This window comes from Aythya marila (genome assembly GCF_965140915.1).
Source record: "Aythya marila genome assembly, chromosome: 2".
Taxonomy (NCBI): Eukaryota; Metazoa; Chordata; class Aves; order Anseriformes; family Anatidae; genus Aythya; species Aythya marila.
Window position 1 is genome coordinate 45655625 of NC_139043.1, and position 19824 is coordinate 45675448.

The window sequence follows — 19824 nt, forward strand, 5'->3', positions numbered from 1 at the left end:
GATATTCAATTTTTCCTCCTGCAAAACGTAAACAGCATTTACCTCTCTACCCTAAATAGATAGCATTAATGTGTTAAAGGTTTCAAGCAGAATTCATACTTGCTCATTACTGTATTGTTCCTTGGTGAGCTCTATTTTTAACAACATAATCATAGAAAAAGCTTTTCAAATCATTGATGGATTCTAGCACCAAACCCACTGCAGGCAGGCCTGATCATCTGTTCTCATCCATGTCCTATGCTTAGGAAACTGCCTACAGCAACTGTGAAGTCCTGAAGAATGAACACTGCAGTGACAAGGAAAGCACACACTTATATCAAATGCCTATGTAAAAGAAAACAACCTAGTTAAAATGTTTGTGACACCTTGTCCATCAGATCCTAATCAAGCTCATCGATCCTCATTTTTCTCAGTGCTCTGAACTCATCTTCATGCCACCCCCTCCTTGTTCTGGATCATTTTCAGGACCTATTCTAACTTAGACCAATAAAAGATTAGAGAACTATTGGAAAATTAAAATCAAGTGAATGTCTGCCCTCATCTTTCCCTGGACATTTCCACTCTCCAGGAGCCTGTTAGGGGGTAGAGTACAAAACGGCTCAACAGGTGTACTGCACAGACAGATACCAAATACAGGGCACAAAAGAGATTCAGACTGGCTGGAGCCTTTAGGTGCAACCACAAGACAAATAACATGGCAAAAGCATTAAGAATGGCTTTTCTTTTTTATTTTTATTTTTAGATTTTACTATTAGCTATTCTCATTAGGCCCCTCCCAAAGTCTCGATTGCAGTACCCGTGAAAATTAGGGTATAGGTAAGGATTCGGTGGGCGTTTTGTATATGCATTAGAAGACGATAAAAACTTGTCTACCTCATCTTAGAGACAGCTGCAGGTGGACTGTTTGAGGACGTGTTTACAGTGGAATTAACGCGGTGTGGGGTTTTTGAGCTTATCTTTTTAACATTTAGCTCCGGATCTGAAGTCACACCACTATGCAGAACCCTAACGAGCCGGAGCTCCCGTGAAGAGCCCAGGGGTGGCACCCCACCAGCGCAAAGCTTGTTTTAAGGATTATTAAGAGCCTCCGGGAGCACATCTGAGGGGCACGGGGGGGGCTCGCCCGGCGCCACAGCGCTCCCAGCCCGCTCCCCGCGCCGAGCTTTGCCCCCAGAGCCGCCCGCAGCTCGCCAACGGGGACGAGGCGAGAGGCTGCCCCTCACCTGTACTGCCTGACGGCCAGAGCCCCCTCGGGCTGCTGCGGGAAGCCGGCCAGGCGGCGGCACAGGAGCCGCTCCAGCCGGCAGGCGTCGAAGCGGTGCTGCCGCCTCACCTCGCTGGTGCCCGGCTCCGCCGCCATCTCGGGCAGTGCGCCGCCGGCTTACGCTGCGCAACTGGCGGAGCGGAGCGGCCCCGCTCTCGCCTCCTCGCCGTCCACGCTACGCAAATCACGGAGCGGCCCCGCTACGCAAATCGCGGAGCGCTGATTGCACTCAAGCTACGCAGATTGCGGAGAGCGAATTGCGCTCCCGCTACGCAAATCACGGAGCGGCCCCGCCCGGCGTTGCCGCGGCAACCGCTGCCTGCCGGGTCCGTCAGGGAAACCCTTCCCCCCGCCGCGACTCCGCGTTCCGGCCTCCCCCTCCCTCGGTCCTTCTGCTACCGGCAGCGCCTCCCATGGCGTTTTTCCTTTCCCCCCACACCGCTCCGTGCCCCGGGGCTCCAGCAGAGCCCTCTCGCTGCCCGCCGCCCGCCGCGGGCTGCCCCGGCGCGGTGGGAACGCTCGCTGAGGCGGCGGGAGGCGGGGGGGGCGGGCGGCCGGGGGGGCACCGGCGGAAGCGCTGAGGGCCCCGACGTGGCGCGGGGATGGCGGAGCTGCGGCGGCTGCAGCGGCGGCTGCGGGAGCTGGAGGAGGAGCTGGCCCGGGAGAGGGGCGGCCGGGGGGCGCCCAGGCCACGCATCGAGGCCATGAGCGCCGAGGTGACGGACTCCAACCCCTACAGGTGCGGCCCCGGGGGTGAGGGGGGCCCTAAGGGGGTGCTGAGGGGGGAGGTGGTTGTGGGGGGGGGTGGGGGGAGCCTGGAGGGAGCCTGGAGGGCTGTGAAAGCCCTGAGCGGTTCTGGGGGGCTGATTTCAGGAAAAAACAGAAAAAAAAGTTTTTCAGAAAGAAGTTTTCACTGATCTGTTGACATATGGTTCGTTAAAGTGGAGGCTTTCCTCTTTTAGATCTGAGATTCGTTTCCTGAAATAGTTACAGACCCTCTCTGACTCATTAATCTTACTCATACCGACAGAATAAGCATGTAATTTTTTTCAGGGTCAGCACTTAATTCCTTATCCTAATAGGAAAGCGTCTACTCCCTCATTCAGACCCTATCCAGCTGGCAATCGCTACTGCACTGAAAACAGCAGGCTTGAGTTTGCTGCATTGCCAGCTGTTTTTTTTTTTTAAGCAACAACTTTTAGATGTCCAAAAAGCAAAATTGTTATTAGAAAGAGCATTTTCTGCATAACATTGCTGTTTTTCTTTGTAGTCGCTTGATGGCACTGAAAAGAATGGGAATTGTCCAAGATTATGAGGTAGGTTTGTATCTGCGTTAAAACAGCCCCATATTTTCTCCTCTCCCCACCCGCTCTGGACCTGTGAGGATCACCCTTGACGTGCTGATCCGTACCTTATTTCTTTCCGCAGAAAATCCGTACCTTTACAGTTGCAGTAGTAGGTGTTGGCGGAGTTGGCAGCGTGACTGCTGAAATGTTGACAAGGTGTGGCATTGGTAAGGTAATATAAGTTTTCTTCTTCTACTTCATTATAGCAGATGGACTAGTCTTTATAGAGAGTTTTCTTCAGTTTCCCTCAGTTGATTTTGCCCGAATAAATGTACTGTGAAGAAAACACTCAGAAAAAGCACTTCAGTAAAATTGCAAATGAAGAGTCTGCATTGTTCTTATGTTAGCAAAATTGATCTATTTGGGACTCGATCTTCTATCACGTGGACTGTTCTTGTTCAGATGCTTCTCTTCTCTGTGCTCAATATGAATCCATCTATTTAATAACCATACTGGATTACTGCAACAGGAAGATAAAATGAGGAAAAAGGAGGAGGTAGCTCACGTAGAAGATTAAATCTTATATTATGAGAACAAGTTGATATTCAAGAAATTGTGCTGCAGTAGATGTCAGACATTTTTACCACAAAAATCAGTTCATGATGTGACAGAAGTAAAAATTTAGCAGACTTAATAATAATGTGTGTATAGATAGCAAAAACCTACTGAGTCAACAGGCTTTCCTTTAAAAGGAGGAATTTGGGGAATGGTTTAGATGTTTGCATTTCCAGGCTGAACCTCACCATTTACTCTTGGAACTTAAAAAGTTTCTTAATACAGAGGTGATGCAATTTTTGTATTGCAAAGTTTGTTCTCCCTTCCTCTGAAGGAGAATTTCCTGTAGATCAGCATCTTTTACTTAGGATGTTGGGCTATTGAATCAGAATTTATAATAATCAACATACCTGTGTAATTCATAGGTATTTTAAGTTAATTGCTTTTGAAGAACAAGTGAAAAAAACGACATGTTTTAGCTAACGTCATAATGGCAAGTAGGAATGTGTCAGAGGTGTTAATGTCCGTGTTGATAGTCTGCTGAATATTTTTAGTTTAGATCAAATGAGCAAGTTCAAATTGCTGCTTTTTAAAAAACAAACAACAGCAGTTTTTGTGACTTCATAAATCATTTCCTGGTGACTGGCAGCTAGAATTCAGTCTTTCACATTTACAGTATCGGTAACTTTTACGTATGAAATGAGTTGAACTGGAGGGTGTCATTTATTTGAGTGTGTATTGTTGTTGTTGTTTTTATAATTTTCTGTTTAAAATGGTTTGCTATAGTGCTCTGTTTGCCAAGCATTTGGAGATTCACATGTTAATGCAATTTTTATTGTAGCTTCTTCTGTTTGATTATGACAAAGTGGAACTGGCAAACATGAACAGACTCTTCTTCCAACCTCATCAAGCTGGATTAAGTAAAGTGCAAGCAGCAGAGGATACCTTGAGGTATGACTTACAGAAGTGGGTACGCAGTGCATTTATCCGGGATGCTGCTACAGAAAAATATTCAACTCTTAATCACTTGCAAGGTAGCAAGCTCTAATTTAGACATTTGAGTATAAAATGGCTGTGGGAATAGCTGATACTTTAAGGACATTTTTATCCTGCCCAGAGCCTTAACGTGAATCTACTTTCACATATAGCTAATTTTACTGAGAAGTTTGATATAAACTACACTGCTTCAGGATCTTGGAGGGCGGGGTTGTTGTTTGGCTGCTTTAGTTTTCTTTTTTCTCATCATCAAATTGTGAACTTTTGACAAATCTGAGTGCATTTCTGCCCTTGGACTGGAAGCTTAAGACTGTAGCAGCACTCGTGAATTTAGGGAGTGAAATGCAAATTATTGTCTTTATTGACATTGACTCATTTTGTTTCCTCTATTAGGAATATTAATCCTGATGTTCAGTTTGAAGTACATAACTACAACATCACAACACTGGACAACTTTGAACATTTCATGGATAGAATAAGGTAAAAAATTTTCAACAAAAGCAAATGGCTAACTTCTGATACGTAGTTCTAAATACAGCATCACATTTTTATTTATTTTTCTTATTTAACAACTGCTAACTGAAAACTGGTGGGAAATACATATGTATGCAGACACTTCTGCCTAGACCTTTTCTCTAGATGGCATTTATTTTTAATGTTCCATAGCTCTATTTTGTATTAATACCTCTTTTGACCTCTAACCAAAGCTGGCTTTTCCCATAGCAGAGAACAGATCAGGTCATACTTTGACTGCTCTGGGATATTTTCACTTATGCTTTTGCTGTGGATTAACCCAGCTGGCAGCTCAGCACCAAACAGCTGTTTGCTCAGTCCATACCCCTCCTCTGCCCCCAGTGGGATGGGGGAGACAATCAGAGGTGGGGGAAAAAGTAAAAGCTTGTGGGTTGAGATAAAGACAGTTTAGTAGGACAGGAAGAGAGATAATATTAATGTGTACGAAGCAAGTGATGCTGCTCATCACCCGCTGACCAACGCCCACTCTGTCCCCAAGCAGTCCTTCCTCCCCCCCCACCCTGGCCAGCCAGCCCATGTTAATTGCTGAACACGACCCCATAGGGTATGGGACATGGCTCTGGCCAGTTTGGGCCAGCTGTCCTGGCTGCGTCCCCTCCCAGCTCCTGGTGCACCCGCAGCCTCCTGGCTGGCAGGGCGGTGTGGGCAGCTGGAACGGCTTTGGCGCTGCGACAACTAAAAGAGCGGTGTGTTGTCAGCATCACCGTCATCCGAAAACCAGACCCCAGCTCCATACCAGCTACTGGGAAGACAACAAACTCTGTCCCAGCTGAAACCAGGACAGCCTCGTGCACCTCCCAGTGTTCTTCTACCATCTCCTCAAAAGCATCCCGGAGTGCACATTTTACAGAATCCCGCTTCTGACAACAACGAAGTTCATGCCGTGACCTTCCAAAGGGTTGAGCCCTTCAGGGATGCCCCCCTGCCTGCGGGTGTGGAGAGACGGCAAGTGGGAGTTGGTAGGGTGCTGCGATACACGGAGGCTTTCTTTGCTGAAAAGTTCTCGTTATCACACATGGCCGCAAACCACCACTGGGCAATATTCTGTGATTCAAGGCAAGCGTGGAGAGAGGTGTCAGGCTAATTAAGAAAAGCCATCTTGGAAGAGACCAAACCCAGGAGTGGGCCCGGGGGTGGGCACCAAGGAATCAAGAACAAAGTGTCACTGCAAAGACGTGAGGCTCCCATCAGAGTTCAGAGTCAGCCGGGAATCCCCAGCACAGGTTCACTGGATTTAGGATGTCATGTAGGCAAGAACAATTTGTGCAGCACAAGAAGTTCTGAGGGGGAGAGGCGCTCCATTTAGGGTCGAGAAGGAGTCCTTTTTCTGTTAGGAGAGACAGAAGAGAGCAGAGGACACCACCTCCTCAGAGCAGCCAAAAGCTGCTGCTAATTTCTGTGTTTCACCTGAGACGAGCGATAGACACCGATGCTTCCTAGTCTCTGGGAATGGCACCCTTCCCAGAGCCGTTCCTCCTTCTCAGACAGCCCATTGCTCTTGTAGTTCCCTGCTTTTGCCCTTGGTGGTGGCACCTGGAGACAGCCTCTGGTTCTTAGGCTGCACTTGCAGGAGGCCAGCAGCGCCTTCCAGGGATGCTGCAGGTTGCCAGGCCCAGGTCCGCAGCTGGCAGGCATTCTCTGCTGCCAGGCTTTTAGGAGACTTTTGCTGTCAGCCTTTTTTCCACTCGGGCTACGTCACCATGTGTCTGCTCCTGTTCCCAACACCTTCCCACTCCCATGTTGACTTCCCATCCCCCAAATGACTTCTCACCCCCACATCTCACTCACGGACCCGCCACCCACAGCCATTCCCCATCAGGAGCAGACATCCCCAAACCAATTCATGGCGGGGACAGCAGGGGAGGGCTGTGTCCAGCCCCCTTCCCCCCCCCCCAACCCCCCTCTTGCTGAGCGATGCGGGAAGAAGTGTAGGCAGAGGCTTTGCAGGGTGGAAGAGTGGTAATTTATTCTTCCTGGGGGAATCGTGGCTGCCACCCCCAGCCCGTCCCCAGCTGAGGCCCGGCCGCCTGCTCAGGCGGGGGGCCCGGCCTGCCGGCCCGCGTGGTCCCCGTGTCCCGGCTCCTCCTGCCGCACCCTGTGCAGCCAGGATGTGTCCCCGACGTCGGCGTCCTGCGGGGAGCGTGGCAGTCTGCGCCCGACCTGCCCCGCGTGCCACGAGAAGCTTCTCTCAAGGCTGCGCTCCGTGGAGGGGCTGCGCGCCCTGCGCCGGGGCGAGACGCTGCGGGAGCGGTAGTTGGAGGGGCTCCTCTGCCCCTGCCCCCGCTGCTGCTGCTGCCGCCGCCCCAGCCGCGCATTCCGCTGGAACCTTCCGCGGGGTCTTCGGGCCAGGCGCACCACTGCAATGATGGGCCCGCGGCACATCGGGCAGGTGTTTCTTCCCTCCGCCCAGACATGGATGCACTCCAGGCAAAAGGAGTGCCTGCAGGGGTCCACACGAGCTGCGCTGGACAGCGGGCCCAGGCAGATGGGGCACATCTCGTCCCCGGGGGCCTCCTCGGGCTGCTCCTGCCGCCAGCTCATGGTTCCTGCAGCTTCTGCGATGTGGAAACGGTCGTCCTGTGGGGGAGGCTGCCCTGGTGCTGGGCGCTCAGCAGCAGCCCAGGGTCTTCAGCACCTCGATGTCTCGTGGGTCGCCGGCAGGAACTTGACACCTCACGTGTCACCAGCGTTGCCACCAGGAGGACTACTGCAGAGAGAAGCAGGAAGAAAATGTTGTATCAGCAAGCAGACATTAGCTTTCTAGGTTCTACCAAGTTGTCTAGAGTGCTGTAGCTGTCAGCAATGTATATATGGATTGCAAACAGAGACTATGCTGAGGCCAGATGAGGCACGGGGATGTCTATAGGTGTGAGAGCATTACCGAAGGCCCTTGATGGCTTGCGTGCAACAACAATGGCTTCGCGTATGCCTACAGCAATAGCTCCGCCTGTCTCTCTCTTTCCAGCTGTGAAGACTCAAGCTCTCGCCTACCACCAGCCGGACTGGCCGCAGGCGCCCCGCACAGGGCATTTATAGGCAGCCCCCTTCTGTGAGGCCATAGGTGACATCAGCAGGGTTTGGGGTGTCCTCACAGAAGGGGGCTGCCCATAAAAGCCCTGCGCAGGGCGCCTGCGGCCAGTCCGGCTGGTGGTAGGCGAGAGCTCAAGTCTCCACGGCTGGAAAGAGAGAGACAGGCGGAGCTATTGCTACAAGCATACGCGAAGCCATTGTTGTTGCACGCAAGCCATCAAGGGCCTTCGGTAATGCTCTCACACCTATAGACATCCACGTGCCTCATCTGGCCTCAGCATAGTCTCTGTTTGCAATCCATGCACAGACTGCTGACAGCTACAGCACTCTAGACAACTTGGTAGAACCTAGAAAGCGAATGTCTGCTTGCTGATACAACATTTTCTCCCTGCTTCTCTCTGCAGTAGTCCTCCTGGTGGCACGTGAGTTGTTGAGGTCCTGCCGGCGACCCGCGAGACATCGAGGTGCTGAAGACCCTGGGCTGCTGCTGAGCGCCCAGCACCAGGGCAGCCTCCCCCACAGGACGACCGGTTCCACATCGCAGAAGCTGCAGGAACCATGAGCCGGCGGCCACAGCAGCAGGAGCAGCCCGAGGAGGCCCCCGGGGACGAGATGTGCCCCATCTGCCTGGGCCCGCTGTCCAGCGCAGCTCGTGTGGACCCCTGCAGGCACTCCTTTTGCCTGGAGTGCATCCACGTCTGGGCGGAGGCAAGAAACACCTGCCCGATGTGCCGCGGGCCCATCGCAGCAGTGGTGCGCCTGGCCCGAAGACCCCGCGGAAGGTTCCAGCGCAACGCGCGGCTGGGGCGGCGGCAGCAGCAGCAGCAGCGGGGGCAGGGGCAGAGGAGCCCCTCCATCTACCGCTCCCGCAGCGTCTCGCCCCGGCGCAGGGCGCGCAGCCCCTCCACGGAGCGCAGACTTGAGAGAAGCTTCTCGTGGCACGCGGGGCAGGTCGGGCGCAGACTGCCACGCTCCCCGCAGGACGCCGACGTCGGGGACACATCCTGGCTGCACAGGGTGCGGCAGGAGGAGCCGGGACACGGGGACCACGCGGGCCGGCAGGCCGGGCCCCCCGCCTGAGCAGGCGGCCGGGCCTCAGCTGGGGACGGGCTGGGGGTGGCAGCCACGATTCCCCCAGGAAGAATAAATTACCACTCTTCCACCCTGCAAAGCCTCTGCCTGCACTTCTTCCCGCATCGCTCAGCACGAGGGGGGTTGGGGGGGGGGGAAGGGGGCTGGACACAGCCCTCCCCTGCTGTCCCCGCCATGAATTGGTTTGGGGATGTCTGCTCCTGATGGGGAATGGCTGTGGGTGGCGGGTCCGTGAGTGAGATGTGGGGGTGAGAAGTCATTTGGGGGATGGGAAGTCAACATGGGAGTGCGAAGGTGTAGGGGACAGGAGCAGCCCAAAAGTTTCAATTGCTCGGTTGTTGTATCGGCCTCACCTGATAAGAAGATTGAGCTCTATGCACAAAATCCAGGCTGAAGAAGGAACATGGTGCCCAAAGTAGAACTTACTTAAGTTAGCTGAGTTTTTCAAAGACTGAAAGTGCTGAAGCAGTTAAACAATGACTGAGCATGCGCAAAACAGAAAGAAGTACGAGATGAAGAAGACGATGAGCCTTCATCAGAAAGCCCCGAAGTGCAACCACCAGAGGTTACCTGACCTGCAAGGGCAGGAGGGACAATATGATAATTAGTTCTGAGAAACCATTAGCATAATCCTGCCTTTTCTTGTGAACTGCATAAATATGGATATCCCCGTCCCATAAATAAGTACTCCTTGTCTTGCTTAGCTGTACGTGTTGGGTGGAATTATCCCCCACATACCCAGTGTTGTTCATAAAGAATACCTACTTCCTAATTCTCCCAAAGGAGTCTTGGAAAGTGACACCGCTTTTTGCGTTCCACCATTGATGAGGACACATCAAGAAACTGAGGAACAACTTTCCACCTGGGAAGGTGGAAATTGGCCAGGGACAGTGGGAATATGCATGAGAAACCTAGGATTGTTTAGAGAAAATCAGGAGCACCGCAACCTCTTGGCTGTCTCAGGTGGAAGACAGAATTGAGCAGTACCTCCCTTGTTACGTGGTGGCATCCTACGCCATCTTCTGTGTCAGTGCTATAAAAGGGCCCTGTTTTTTACCCAGAAGGAAGCTCCCAGAAGAGCTGGGGATGGAAGGGACCTCTGGAGGTCATCTGCTCCAAGCCCCCTGCTGAAGCAGGGCCACCTAGAGCTGTACGGCCGCTGGGCACCGCTGACCAGAGCCTGGCTCCGTTTTCTTTGCATCTGCTCTTTGGGGATGTCCAGACACTGCTACGATCCCGCCGAGCCTTCTCTCCTCCAGGATGAATGCACGGTGACGCACAATGCAATTGCTCGCTGCCCACTGAGTGATGATGCCCAGACAGACCCCGCGCGGTGGCAGCCACACTCTGACCAACCTGCTCAGTCCCAGTCTTCAGCACGACCCCATAGGGTATGGGACATGGCTCTGGCCAGTTTGGGCCAGCTGTCCTGGCTGCGTCCCCTCCCAGCTCCTGGTGCACCCGCAACCTCCTGGCTGGCAGGGCGGTGTGGGCAGCTGGAACGGCTTTGGCGCTGCGACAACTAAAAGGTCGGTGTGTTGTCAGCATCACTGTCATCCGAAATCCAGAACCCAGCTCCATACCCGCTCTTATGAGGAAAATTAACCCTCTCCGAGACAAATCCAGGACAATTTTATAATAAGAAGAAAGAAAATACTTCTTAGGGAATCTCATAGATAAATTCTGAAATAACTAAATTTCAGTTGCAGATATGTTCTACAAAGATGCAAATTTCCTAATGTTTTTTACTATGGGTGTACACTATATAAACATTATATTAATCTAAAATGCTCTTGTATTTACATGTAAATCCCAGCCTCAGTTTACAGCTATTTCTGCTGTAGATCTAAGATGCTAATTTTATCCTGGTTTGATTGCACGTGTTTTGTTCAAAGGGTAACTAGCTAATCTGCTATATTGAACTTCAGAGGGCAGACTTTGACCTTTTCAGGTAACTTATTGCAGGGCTCCCTTGGGAGTCACTCCTGAAGGGCAAATGAGTCCAGGAAGCCTGGACGCTCCTCAGGACAGAAATCTTAAAGGCCCAGGAGCAGGCTGTTCCTGAGTCCTGTCAGGTGAGCTAGAGAGAAAGGAGACCAGCATGGATGAACCAGGAACTTCTGTTGAGACTCCAGAAGAAGAGAGTCTACGTCCACTGGAAGATTGGGCAGGCTACTTGGGGCAACTACAAGGAAGTTGCTACGATATGCAGAGAGGAAATTAGAAAGCCAGAAGCCCAGCTTGAACTCAGATTGTCCACTGCAGTAAAAAAGAACAAGAAATCATTTTATAAATATATTAACAGCAAGAGAAGAACCAAAGAGAATTTTTATCCTTTACTTGATGAAGCAGGGAATGTGATCACTGAGGATAAGGCTGAGGTTCTCAACACCTTCTTTACACCTGTCTTTAATAGTTGGATCTGTTATCTTCAGGGTACTTTACTGCCTGACCTGGATGTCCCCTGTGATTGAGGTAGAGAATCACCCCCTGCGATCCAGGATGCAGTTAGAGACCTGCTCCTCCACCTGGAGTGTCACAAGTCCATGGGACCAGACAGGCTCCACCCTAGGGTGCTAAGGGAGTTGGTGGAGGTGATTGCCAAGCCATTTTCCACCATCTATCAGTGTTCCTGGTTTTCTGGAGAGGTCCCAGAGGATTGGAGCTTGCTGATGCTCCCATCTACAAGAAGAGTCGTAAGGAGGACCCAGGGAACTACGGGCTTGTCAGCCTGACCTCGGTTCCAGGGAAAGTTATGGAGAAAGTCATCTTGGGTGAGATCACACGGCACGCATGTGGCATCCAGGGGATCAGGCCCAGCCATCTGGGGTACACAAAAGGCAGGTTGTGCTTGTCCAACCTCATCTCCTGCTGTGATCGTCTGACCAGACTGGTAGATGAGGGAAAGGCTGTTGTAGTCTACTTAGACTTCAGCAAAGCCTTTGACACGGTCTCCCACAGTATTCTCCTGGGGAAACTGGCTGCCCGTGGCCTGGACAGGTACACTCTTCTTGGGTAAAGAACTGGCTGGAGGGCTGTGCCCAGCAGCTAGCAGTTAATGGAGTTAAGTCCAGCTGGCCTCCTGTTACAATTGATGTCCCCCAGGGCTCGGTACTGGGGCCTCTCTTGTTTAGTATCTTTATTGATGACCTGGATGAGGGGATTGAGCGTATCCTCAGTAAGTTTGTAGATGACACCAAATTGGGAGGTAGTGTCAATCTGCCTGAGGGTAGGGTGGCCTTTCAGAGGGATCTGGAGAGGCTGGATTGCTGGGCTGAAGCTAATGGGTTGAGGTTTAGCAAGGCCAAGGGCCGGGTCCTGCATTTTGGCCACAACGACCCCATGCACTGCTACAGGATTGGGGCAGAGTGGCTAGAAGACTGTGAATAGGAAAGGGACCTGGGACTGTTGATCGATGCTTGGCTGAACATGAGCCAGCAGTGTGCCCAGGCGGCCAAGAAGGCCAACAGCATCCTGGCTCGTATCAGGAATAGTGCAGCCAGCAGGAGCAGGGAGGTGATCGTCCCCCCTGTACTCTGCTCTGGTGAGGCCGCACCTCGAGTGCAGTGCAGGCCCCTCACTACAAGGACGACATTGAGGCCCTGGAGCGTGTCCAGAGAAGGGCAACAAAACTGGTGAGGGGCCTGGAACACAAGTCCTGTGAGGACCAGCTGAGGGAACTGGGGGTGTTTAGTCTGGAGAAGAGGAGGCTCAGGGCAGACCTCATTGCACTCTACAACTTCCTGAAGGGAGACTGTGATGAGGAGGGAGTCAGCGTCTTCTCCCAGATAACTAATGATAGGAGTCAAGGAAATGGCCAGAAGCTGCGCCTGGGGAGATTTAGATTAGATAGCAGGAAAAACTTTTTCTCTCAAAGAGTGGTCAGGCACTAGAACAGCCTGCCCAGGGAGGTGGTGGAGTCACTATCCCTCATGGTGTTCAAGAAACGCCTGGACAAGGTGCTATGAGATATGATTTAGTAGCTTAGCGGGTAGTATTGGTTATGGGAGGATGGTTGGACTAGATCTTGGAGGTCCTTTGCAACCTTGTGTTTCTATGATGCCGTGATTCTAAATATACTTCCCATGTGCTTCTGTACTTTAAAGAAAGATGTTGATTGCTGTGTTAGTGTTATGTTCTGCCAGCAATTTCATGCAAACTTCTGATACCTATTGCAGTAACGGTGCGTTAGAGGAAGGGAAGCCTGTCGATCTTGTTCTAAGCTGTGTGGACAACTTTGAAGCTCGCATGGCAATTAACACGGTAAGACCATCTACGATAGGAGCTTATGGAGGTCAATTTTCCTCTTATAAATGTTGTTAAGAATTGTGGGGACTACAGAAAAGACAGGAACCTGTCTTTTTTAGAAGACAAGAGTCTTCTAAAAAAAAAAGTTTTTCCTTGATTTAAAGAAACAGAATCTGATCTTTTACCCAGTCCTTGTAAGACAGGTTTTAAGTTTATAAATATAAAGGTTTTATGTTTATAAATATAGTTGTAGTTGTGTAAGTTACCAGCATCTTGTAGCTAGAAAAAGGATTGTGTTTTAAGTCCTCTCTGTATTTCCAAATCATCTTATACAAAAGCATTATCAAATCCTGCTATGTTAAATCTAACAAAATTTTTAATACTGTGTATAGCTAATTGTATACTTTATATGACCTTTTTGTATACTGAAAATGTTTTAAGGCTGTGTACCTAATCATACTGTTTTTCTTTACAGCTGCAGTCAATGCAGGGTGTATGCCAAATGCATGTTTTCTGTTATCCTTCAGCTAACTTAATATGCAAATTGTGTGCACTGAACATACACAGATGGGCTGGATCTGGGCCTCTAAAAGCATGCCATTATAAGTAGTTTTTGCTATTAGGTTCTCTAGTGTGGGTAACTAGATTTCTAATGCCTGTATTTGTTCAAAACTCTCAGGTCCCCAGGAAATTACTAAGGCCTAGCTTCATGAAAACAAATTTAATTTGTCGTTTCACTCTTGATAAACAATTTCTGTTCTACCTTTTCATCTTCTTTCCAATCATAGACTTTCTGTCTTAAGCCAGGAAGGTCAATGTGTTTAATCATTCTCAATTTACTACTTATTTTATTCGTTAAACTTCTACAGTGCTGATTGATGTGTGTATCTTTGTGTTTATAAGGCCTGCAATGAACTTGGACAAATCTGGATGGAATCTGGAGTGAGTGAAAATGCAGTGTCAGGACATATACAGCTTATCATACCTGGTGAATCCGCTTGTTTTGCGGTATGTGCAGCTCAGCTGAATTGCTGGTTCATCTTTCTTATAAGCTGGGACCTTTGTTTAAACTGAATTTCTTTATTTCCTTTCAGTGTGCTCCTCCACTTGTAGTTGCTGCAAATATTGATGAGAAAACGTTAAAACGAGAAGGAGTTTGTGCAGCTAGTCTTCCTACAACTATGGGTGTTGTGGCAGGAATTCTTGTACAAAATGTTCTCAAGTAAGTGTCTGGGTTGGTCCTATGCAATGCACAGCACCATAAGAGAGAGAAACCTGAAGGAACCTTTCACAGTGACGGGTCTGGTTCTTTTTATGTGCTTGTGGCTTACCTCCTAAAGGTATTAGTATCATCAGACATGGCTGATGCACACAGTGTTTGACTCATTTTGTGTAAGTGCTGTTTTTAGTAGAACTCTTCAGGGGCAAGGAAAAGTCTTTAGAGTTTTCCTACGATTTTTTCTTGCTCTGTGTACACACACATGTTTTTATTTATTTTCCTTATTTTGGTATTTAAACAAGCTTCAATTTAACATCATTGAGCAGCTGTAAACAAAAATGTTAGAGGACTAACTACAATCTTTGACATTCTTACATGGGTGAAGAAGAAATAATTTATCGTGCAATATTCATATCCTAGAAATGAGGTGAATTTAAAAGGTACTGTCACTTGACTACAGCTACTAAGAACTGCAGGTATCAGCAGAGAAAATTTTTGAATGGCTTCACAATTGTTTTCAAGATGATGCACCATCTTTCCCCAGCATCTTTTTAGCAAAACTTGCCAACTTTGTTCAGCATAACAAGCTTTTTTGGGGTTTTCTTCAATTGCCTGTTTAAACTTCAAAAATAACTGTATGCGGTATTATAATTTAAGCTTTTAATCATATTTATGCTTCGAGAATAAGATCTTATTTAGACAAGCCTTAGCTTGCTTTTATCGGTTGTCCAGAAAATTCATACCTATGAACAATGAAGTTCCATTTTTCAGCTGTGCAGCAAGAGGCATTACATAAAATTGCACCCCAGCAGATGTTTTTCTGTAATGAAGAATGCAACCTTGCAGCTTAATTTAAATCTTTATTTTCATTGCAAATATGACCCTACGTAAAGACAATTAAACAGGTTCTGATCGGTTAAAAATTCTGCCTCTGAAATACAGAGCACCTGAGTGTTTCAAGCAATGAATTAAGGCACAGGAGAAAGCTGCTTACATACTGCTCTAGACATATTTATTTCTGAGACACTGGGTCACACACTTACACCACAAGAGGACCAGGCTCTGTGTTGATGAAGTTACACTGTTGTCAGGTGACTACACCTTATTTTAAGACAACTATAGCGATTTTTTACAACTCCGCTGGTCACAGGTATGTAAGTGTACTCTAAAAGTTCTTTGTTACATTTGTACCTGTGTGTAAGGACCTGGTTTCTCTATTTGTGTTCCTAGGTATCTTTTAAATTTTGGTACTGTGAGTTATTATCTTGGTTACAATGCGATGCAGGATTTCTTTCCAACTATGGCGATGAAGCCAAACCCACAATGCAGTGACCAAAATTGCAGGAAACAGCAGGAAATTTATAAGGTAAAATTATTATTTTTTTTTTCCTTTCTTACACTCTTAAGAACAAAACAAGCTACGGATCTGTAGTAAAAGAAGACCTTCAGCATTGCTCCAAATTTTTAACAGCCTTGTCTGCAGATGATTGCATGCTTTTTACAAACATAGTACTTCAAGATGTTTCCTTTAAGATAACTGGCATCTTTGTTCAGTGGATTGAGTGCACCCTCAGCAAGTTTGCTGATGACACCAAGCTATGTGGTGTGGTTGACACACAGAAAGGAAGGGCTGCCATCCAGAGGGACCTGGAAAGGCTTGAGAGGTGGCCAAGTGCAAGGTCCTGCACCTGGGCCAGGGGCTGGAAGTAGATCTTTAAGGTGCTTTCCAACCTGAACTATTTGATGATTCTATTAACATTTAAAAAGGTAGACATAAAAGTTTGCATGCAGTTATATCAGTTGTTTTTGTTTGTTTGTTTGTTTGTTTGTTTTTCCCCTGTAATAATTGCTCAACCTTTCTGGCAGTCATATATTGTTGAGTGGTAATGGTCTTTTTTAATTTGCAGGCATTTTGTCTTTTTATGCCTAACAAACTTCTAAACGGTGACTGTGTATCTCATTCAAACCTAATATTTATACTTTGTAATATTTAGGTTTGATCCATCCTGTTGTTAAAAATCGGACTGCTACATATTCTGTGTGTCTTTTTTTTTTTCTTCAGAAAAAGGTAGCTGCACAACCAAAACAAGAAGTGACTGAGCAGGAAGAAGAAATAGTACATGAAGACAATGACTGGGGTAGGTACGCAGATGGAGACTAACTGAAGCTTGGTATTGGGAACACCATTTAAATTATTTGTTTTGGGTGAACACGCTGTAGACCTCTTGTACATCTTATTTTTGGAGCTTACGTTGTTTAATTACTGCCAACGTTTTTCACAGCTTTGGACAGTAATGCTAAAACAAATTGATCTAGTTTTAATATGATTAGCAAGTTTTAGTTTCAACTATTTAACGTTTGAATAAAATATTTAGCTACCCTTATCTGTAAGTTAGGTATATGGAAGTGTTTTATATATGGTAAAGGGAAAATGTAGCATTGATAATGGGAATTAAGTAGTTGAAATCAAAGGTCTTTACTTTTTTTTTCTATTTCAAAAAAGTTGCTGCAGTTTTTTTTCTTGTTATAATGTGGTGATTATTAAAGAACTCTGCTAATAAAGTTTTCAATTCCTTTTAATGCAAAGGGATCGAATTAGTATCAGAAACTTCAGAAGATGAGCTGAAGGCTGCTTCTGGTCCAGTACCTGATCTTCCTGAGGGAATTACTGTAGCATATACTATACCAAACAAGGTAATATATTTATTATTTACAAACATGCTACCTTTATTAATAAGTCTTACACATTAAATTTATGAGACTGGCTGCTCTGGTTATCCGTCAAACCTTAAAATAAAGGTTAATAAAATAAACCTTAACGCCAGTAAAACTGAACCTCAGCACATCCAACTGGTGTCTTCTGTGGTCCAGTTCTGTGTTTCTGTGAAATGTATCACTTCAAACATAGATGTTAATGTCAATGTGGTTTTGAGGAGTCAGGAGTGAATTTCGGTGGGGGGGAAAGGAGGAGGTGCAGGGAAGGCAAGGAAATACAAATTTCTCAGTTAATATTTTGACAACTAGTACTTTAAGATATTTACCTTTTTTTAAGTATGTGTAGTCAAAGTGCAGTTAGTACACCTGGGGAACACAGAATCTCTCCAGAACACTCAAATTTCCAGTCAGAATAGAGTTTCCAATTTGTAGACCAGTTTGCTGTAAATCAGTTGAGTGCTGTAATTTGACTGCTTGGTTTTGGGGAAGCGTGGCATACCTGCAATAAAGCTTACTTTACATGTGGAGGTTATTTTGTGTGCTACTTCTGCTGCTGACCTCTTTTTCCTCTTACTACTAGGAAGAGAATCCAGTAGCTGAAGAAACAGTGGCTGAATCTGAAGAAAGCCTGGAAGAACTCATGGCCAAAATGCGAAACCTGTAGCAAAACAAATACTAACTACAAACTTGGGAGTTTGGATTGACATCAAATCATGAGTGGACTTTTTTTTTTCTCCTCCAATGAAGCTTATCTGTACATATCTGATTAAATGGAACTGTTACAGAGGTGGGAAGCAGACAGACTTAACCTTGTTTATGTTCTGTTGTACATTCTCATCTTTAAGCTACTGTAAGTTTTAGTTTCTCAGCATTGCTGAGTGCAGGTAATCAATGGAAATTTAGAGAGGGATAAATTAATAAAAGTATGCATAGCATGTTACATGCAGAATCAGGTTATAAAAACACATAGTTTAGGACACGTGAAAGATGAAATCTGCTGGCTGGAGTGGATAGAGTAGGTCGAGAGCAGCTGACAGTGCCTCACTCATACTGCTGTTTGTTTTTCCATGCATTTGTATTAGTCGTTCAGGGGACTTTAACAGAGCCTTTGCATGGATCGTGCTGTGGGTATGTTTAGTGAGTAAATGGACCTTTTCAGCCTTTTCATCAGCCTTAACTTATACAAATTTCCCTGGTTTTGTCACTTCTTACTACTGCTTGTTCATTGTTAGCTGCTTGTATGTGATAATACTTTCAGTATATTGCAACCTAAGTCTTGTTGGTAGATGCTGGTAGACTAGATATACTTCAGCTGGCAGATGTTTTTCATGGCAAAATGGGTAAGAATTCCAAGTAACACTGGAATGCACAAGAGACTTTCTCTGTGAAAATAAAAATTTATGGGGTTTTGTTGTTTTCTAAAAGATTAGTTTGATCTACCTCCATATGGGGGTGTATTTAAATCTGAGTTTACATAGGAAAGCTTCTAAAATTAGATGTTCTAAACATCTAGTGTTGCAGATGTCTAAGTTGAGTTGCTGATTTACTGTATTTGTCTTGTAAATAATGTTAATATGGTAGTATTAACTTTTCAATTATCCTGTGTTAAACTGACCTGTAAGTGTACAGAGTATGTAGTGCCAGTATCCTACAGACCTGGAAATACCAACTTCAAATATTTTAACTGTTCTGGGTGTCTGATCCAGAACATCATCACTGTTTAGATGTAATTTAGAATGTAGGTTTTAGCATCTGCAATGTGATACAAGTCTTTATAATTTGTGCTGTTCAAAAACCTTTTTACAGCATGGTGCAGCTAACACAGAACTAGCTGATACATGTTAGTAGCCTTATCCAACCAACATAAAAAAGGGTAATATTTTGGAGGTGTTTCTGTTTCTTAGGGTAGCTGAATGAATACTTAAAAATTTGTTTCTGATTTCTAAGCAACCGTAACAGGCTTCAAGACGCATTTCCTCCATAGCTAGCGCTAGATTATATTATTTAAACAAAAATCATCTTTGAAGTTGGTGAAGGTTTTTTTCTTGTTTTGTAAAATGGAAGGTGTTTTGTGGATTGAGTTCAGTTTTGGAGAAAACATGTAAAAAATGAATTGTATCAAGGAAAGGGAAACAAAACGAGATCGTTATAAAGGTACATACTTGAATCAGTGTCACTAAGTCTATGTTAGCGTGATCTAAGTGTCAATTTAAGCGTTACATTTCTTTGTGAGAAACTACCTTTCTGTTGGGAACAGTCAAAATGAGGCACATGTTTGATGCTGGAGATAGAGGCAACCAAATGGTTGACTCATTTCTACAACAGCTTAGTTAAACTAGACTCAACTAATTGACAGCTTTATAAGAAGCAACTGTTTACCATTTTACTTCATGTACAGTTTCATGACCAAATTAATACATTTTCATATGTACAGAATACGCAAAATGGTTTTTATGTTAATTTCAGACATTCAACTTGCATATACAAGAAAGATCTGAAGTAGAAAATACTTTGAGAAGACTGTATGTGTCAATAGTTAGAAGTATTTAGAAATAACATCAGAGCAAACAACAAAAAAAGCAGCTTTAACAATATTTTTCCAATTAAAAAGATATTTACAACTCTAATCTGTTCTACCCATAAAATCTAATGGACAATTTATGACTTTTGTTATGAACTAAGAAATCAGGCATATTGCACTGTTTTTCTCCAGCTTTGTTTTTTTGGCAATCTTGTAAACAAAGCTCTAATTTTTTACAGTGTATCATGAATGTTACTGAGATGATACGTATGATTACAACGCTATTGAAATTGAAGACTTCCTGCTTTGAGGTGTTCAAGTATTAAATAAATTGCAAAATTTGGCTTATACCAGATCTACACAT

The 19824-nt window shown here is 46.2% G+C and overlaps 2 protein-coding genes across 3 annotated transcripts in view; one reads left to right on the plus strand and one right to left on the minus strand.

The window, feature by feature from the left end:
• The window catches only part of ACAD11 (acyl-CoA dehydrogenase family member 11), a 29138-nt gene extending 27736 nt beyond the window's left edge, over positions 1–1402 (minus strand). The window contains exon 1 of the mRNA XM_082753526.1: positions 1224–1402. Within this exon, the coding sequence (XP_082609652.1) occupies positions 1224–1360 (137 nt within the window). The 5' untranslated portion in view covers positions 1361–1402. The remainder of the gene's footprint in view (positions 1–1223) is intronic.
• Positions 1403–1863: 461 nt separating this feature from the next.
• Positions 1864–19823, plus strand: UBA5 (ubiquitin like modifier activating enzyme 5). Of its 2 annotated transcripts, XM_082755189.1 has the most exons (12): positions 1864–2003; positions 2535–2580; positions 2693–2782; positions 3947–4056; positions 4495–4581; positions 12936–13020; positions 13909–14013; positions 14100–14227; positions 15455–15590; positions 16287–16362; positions 16812–16918; positions 17520–19821. In XM_082755189.1, exons 1-12 carry the CDS (start codon positions 1867–1869, stop codon positions 17601–17603), a joined length of 1191 nt encoding a protein of 396 aa, XP_082611315.1. In that variant the 5' UTR covers positions 1864–1866; the 3' UTR covers positions 17604–19821. The 2 variants fall into 2 exon arrangements, with proteins under 2 accessions (XP_082611315.1, XP_082611314.1); XM_082755188.1 differs by lacking the exon at positions 1864–2003 and having other exon boundaries at positions 2533–2580; positions 2693–2777; positions 17520–19823.
• The last annotated feature ends 1 nt before the right edge of the window (position 19824 follows it).

Excerpts from the sequence above, each read along its gene's own strand:
- UBA5 (XM_082755189.1), top strand. The coding sequence starts at position 1,867 with ATGGCGGAGCTGCGGCGGCTGCAGCGGCGGCTGCGGGAGCTGGAGGAG. Across the intron at positions 4,057-4,494 it reads GCAGCAGAGGATACCTTGAG|GAATATTAATCCTGATGTTC; the intron begins GTATGACTTACA and ends TTCCTCTATTAG. Across the intron at positions 14,014-14,099 it reads GTGAATCCGCTTGTTTTGCG|TGTGCTCCTCCACTTGTAGT; the intron begins GTATGTGCAGCT and ends ATTTCCTTTCAG.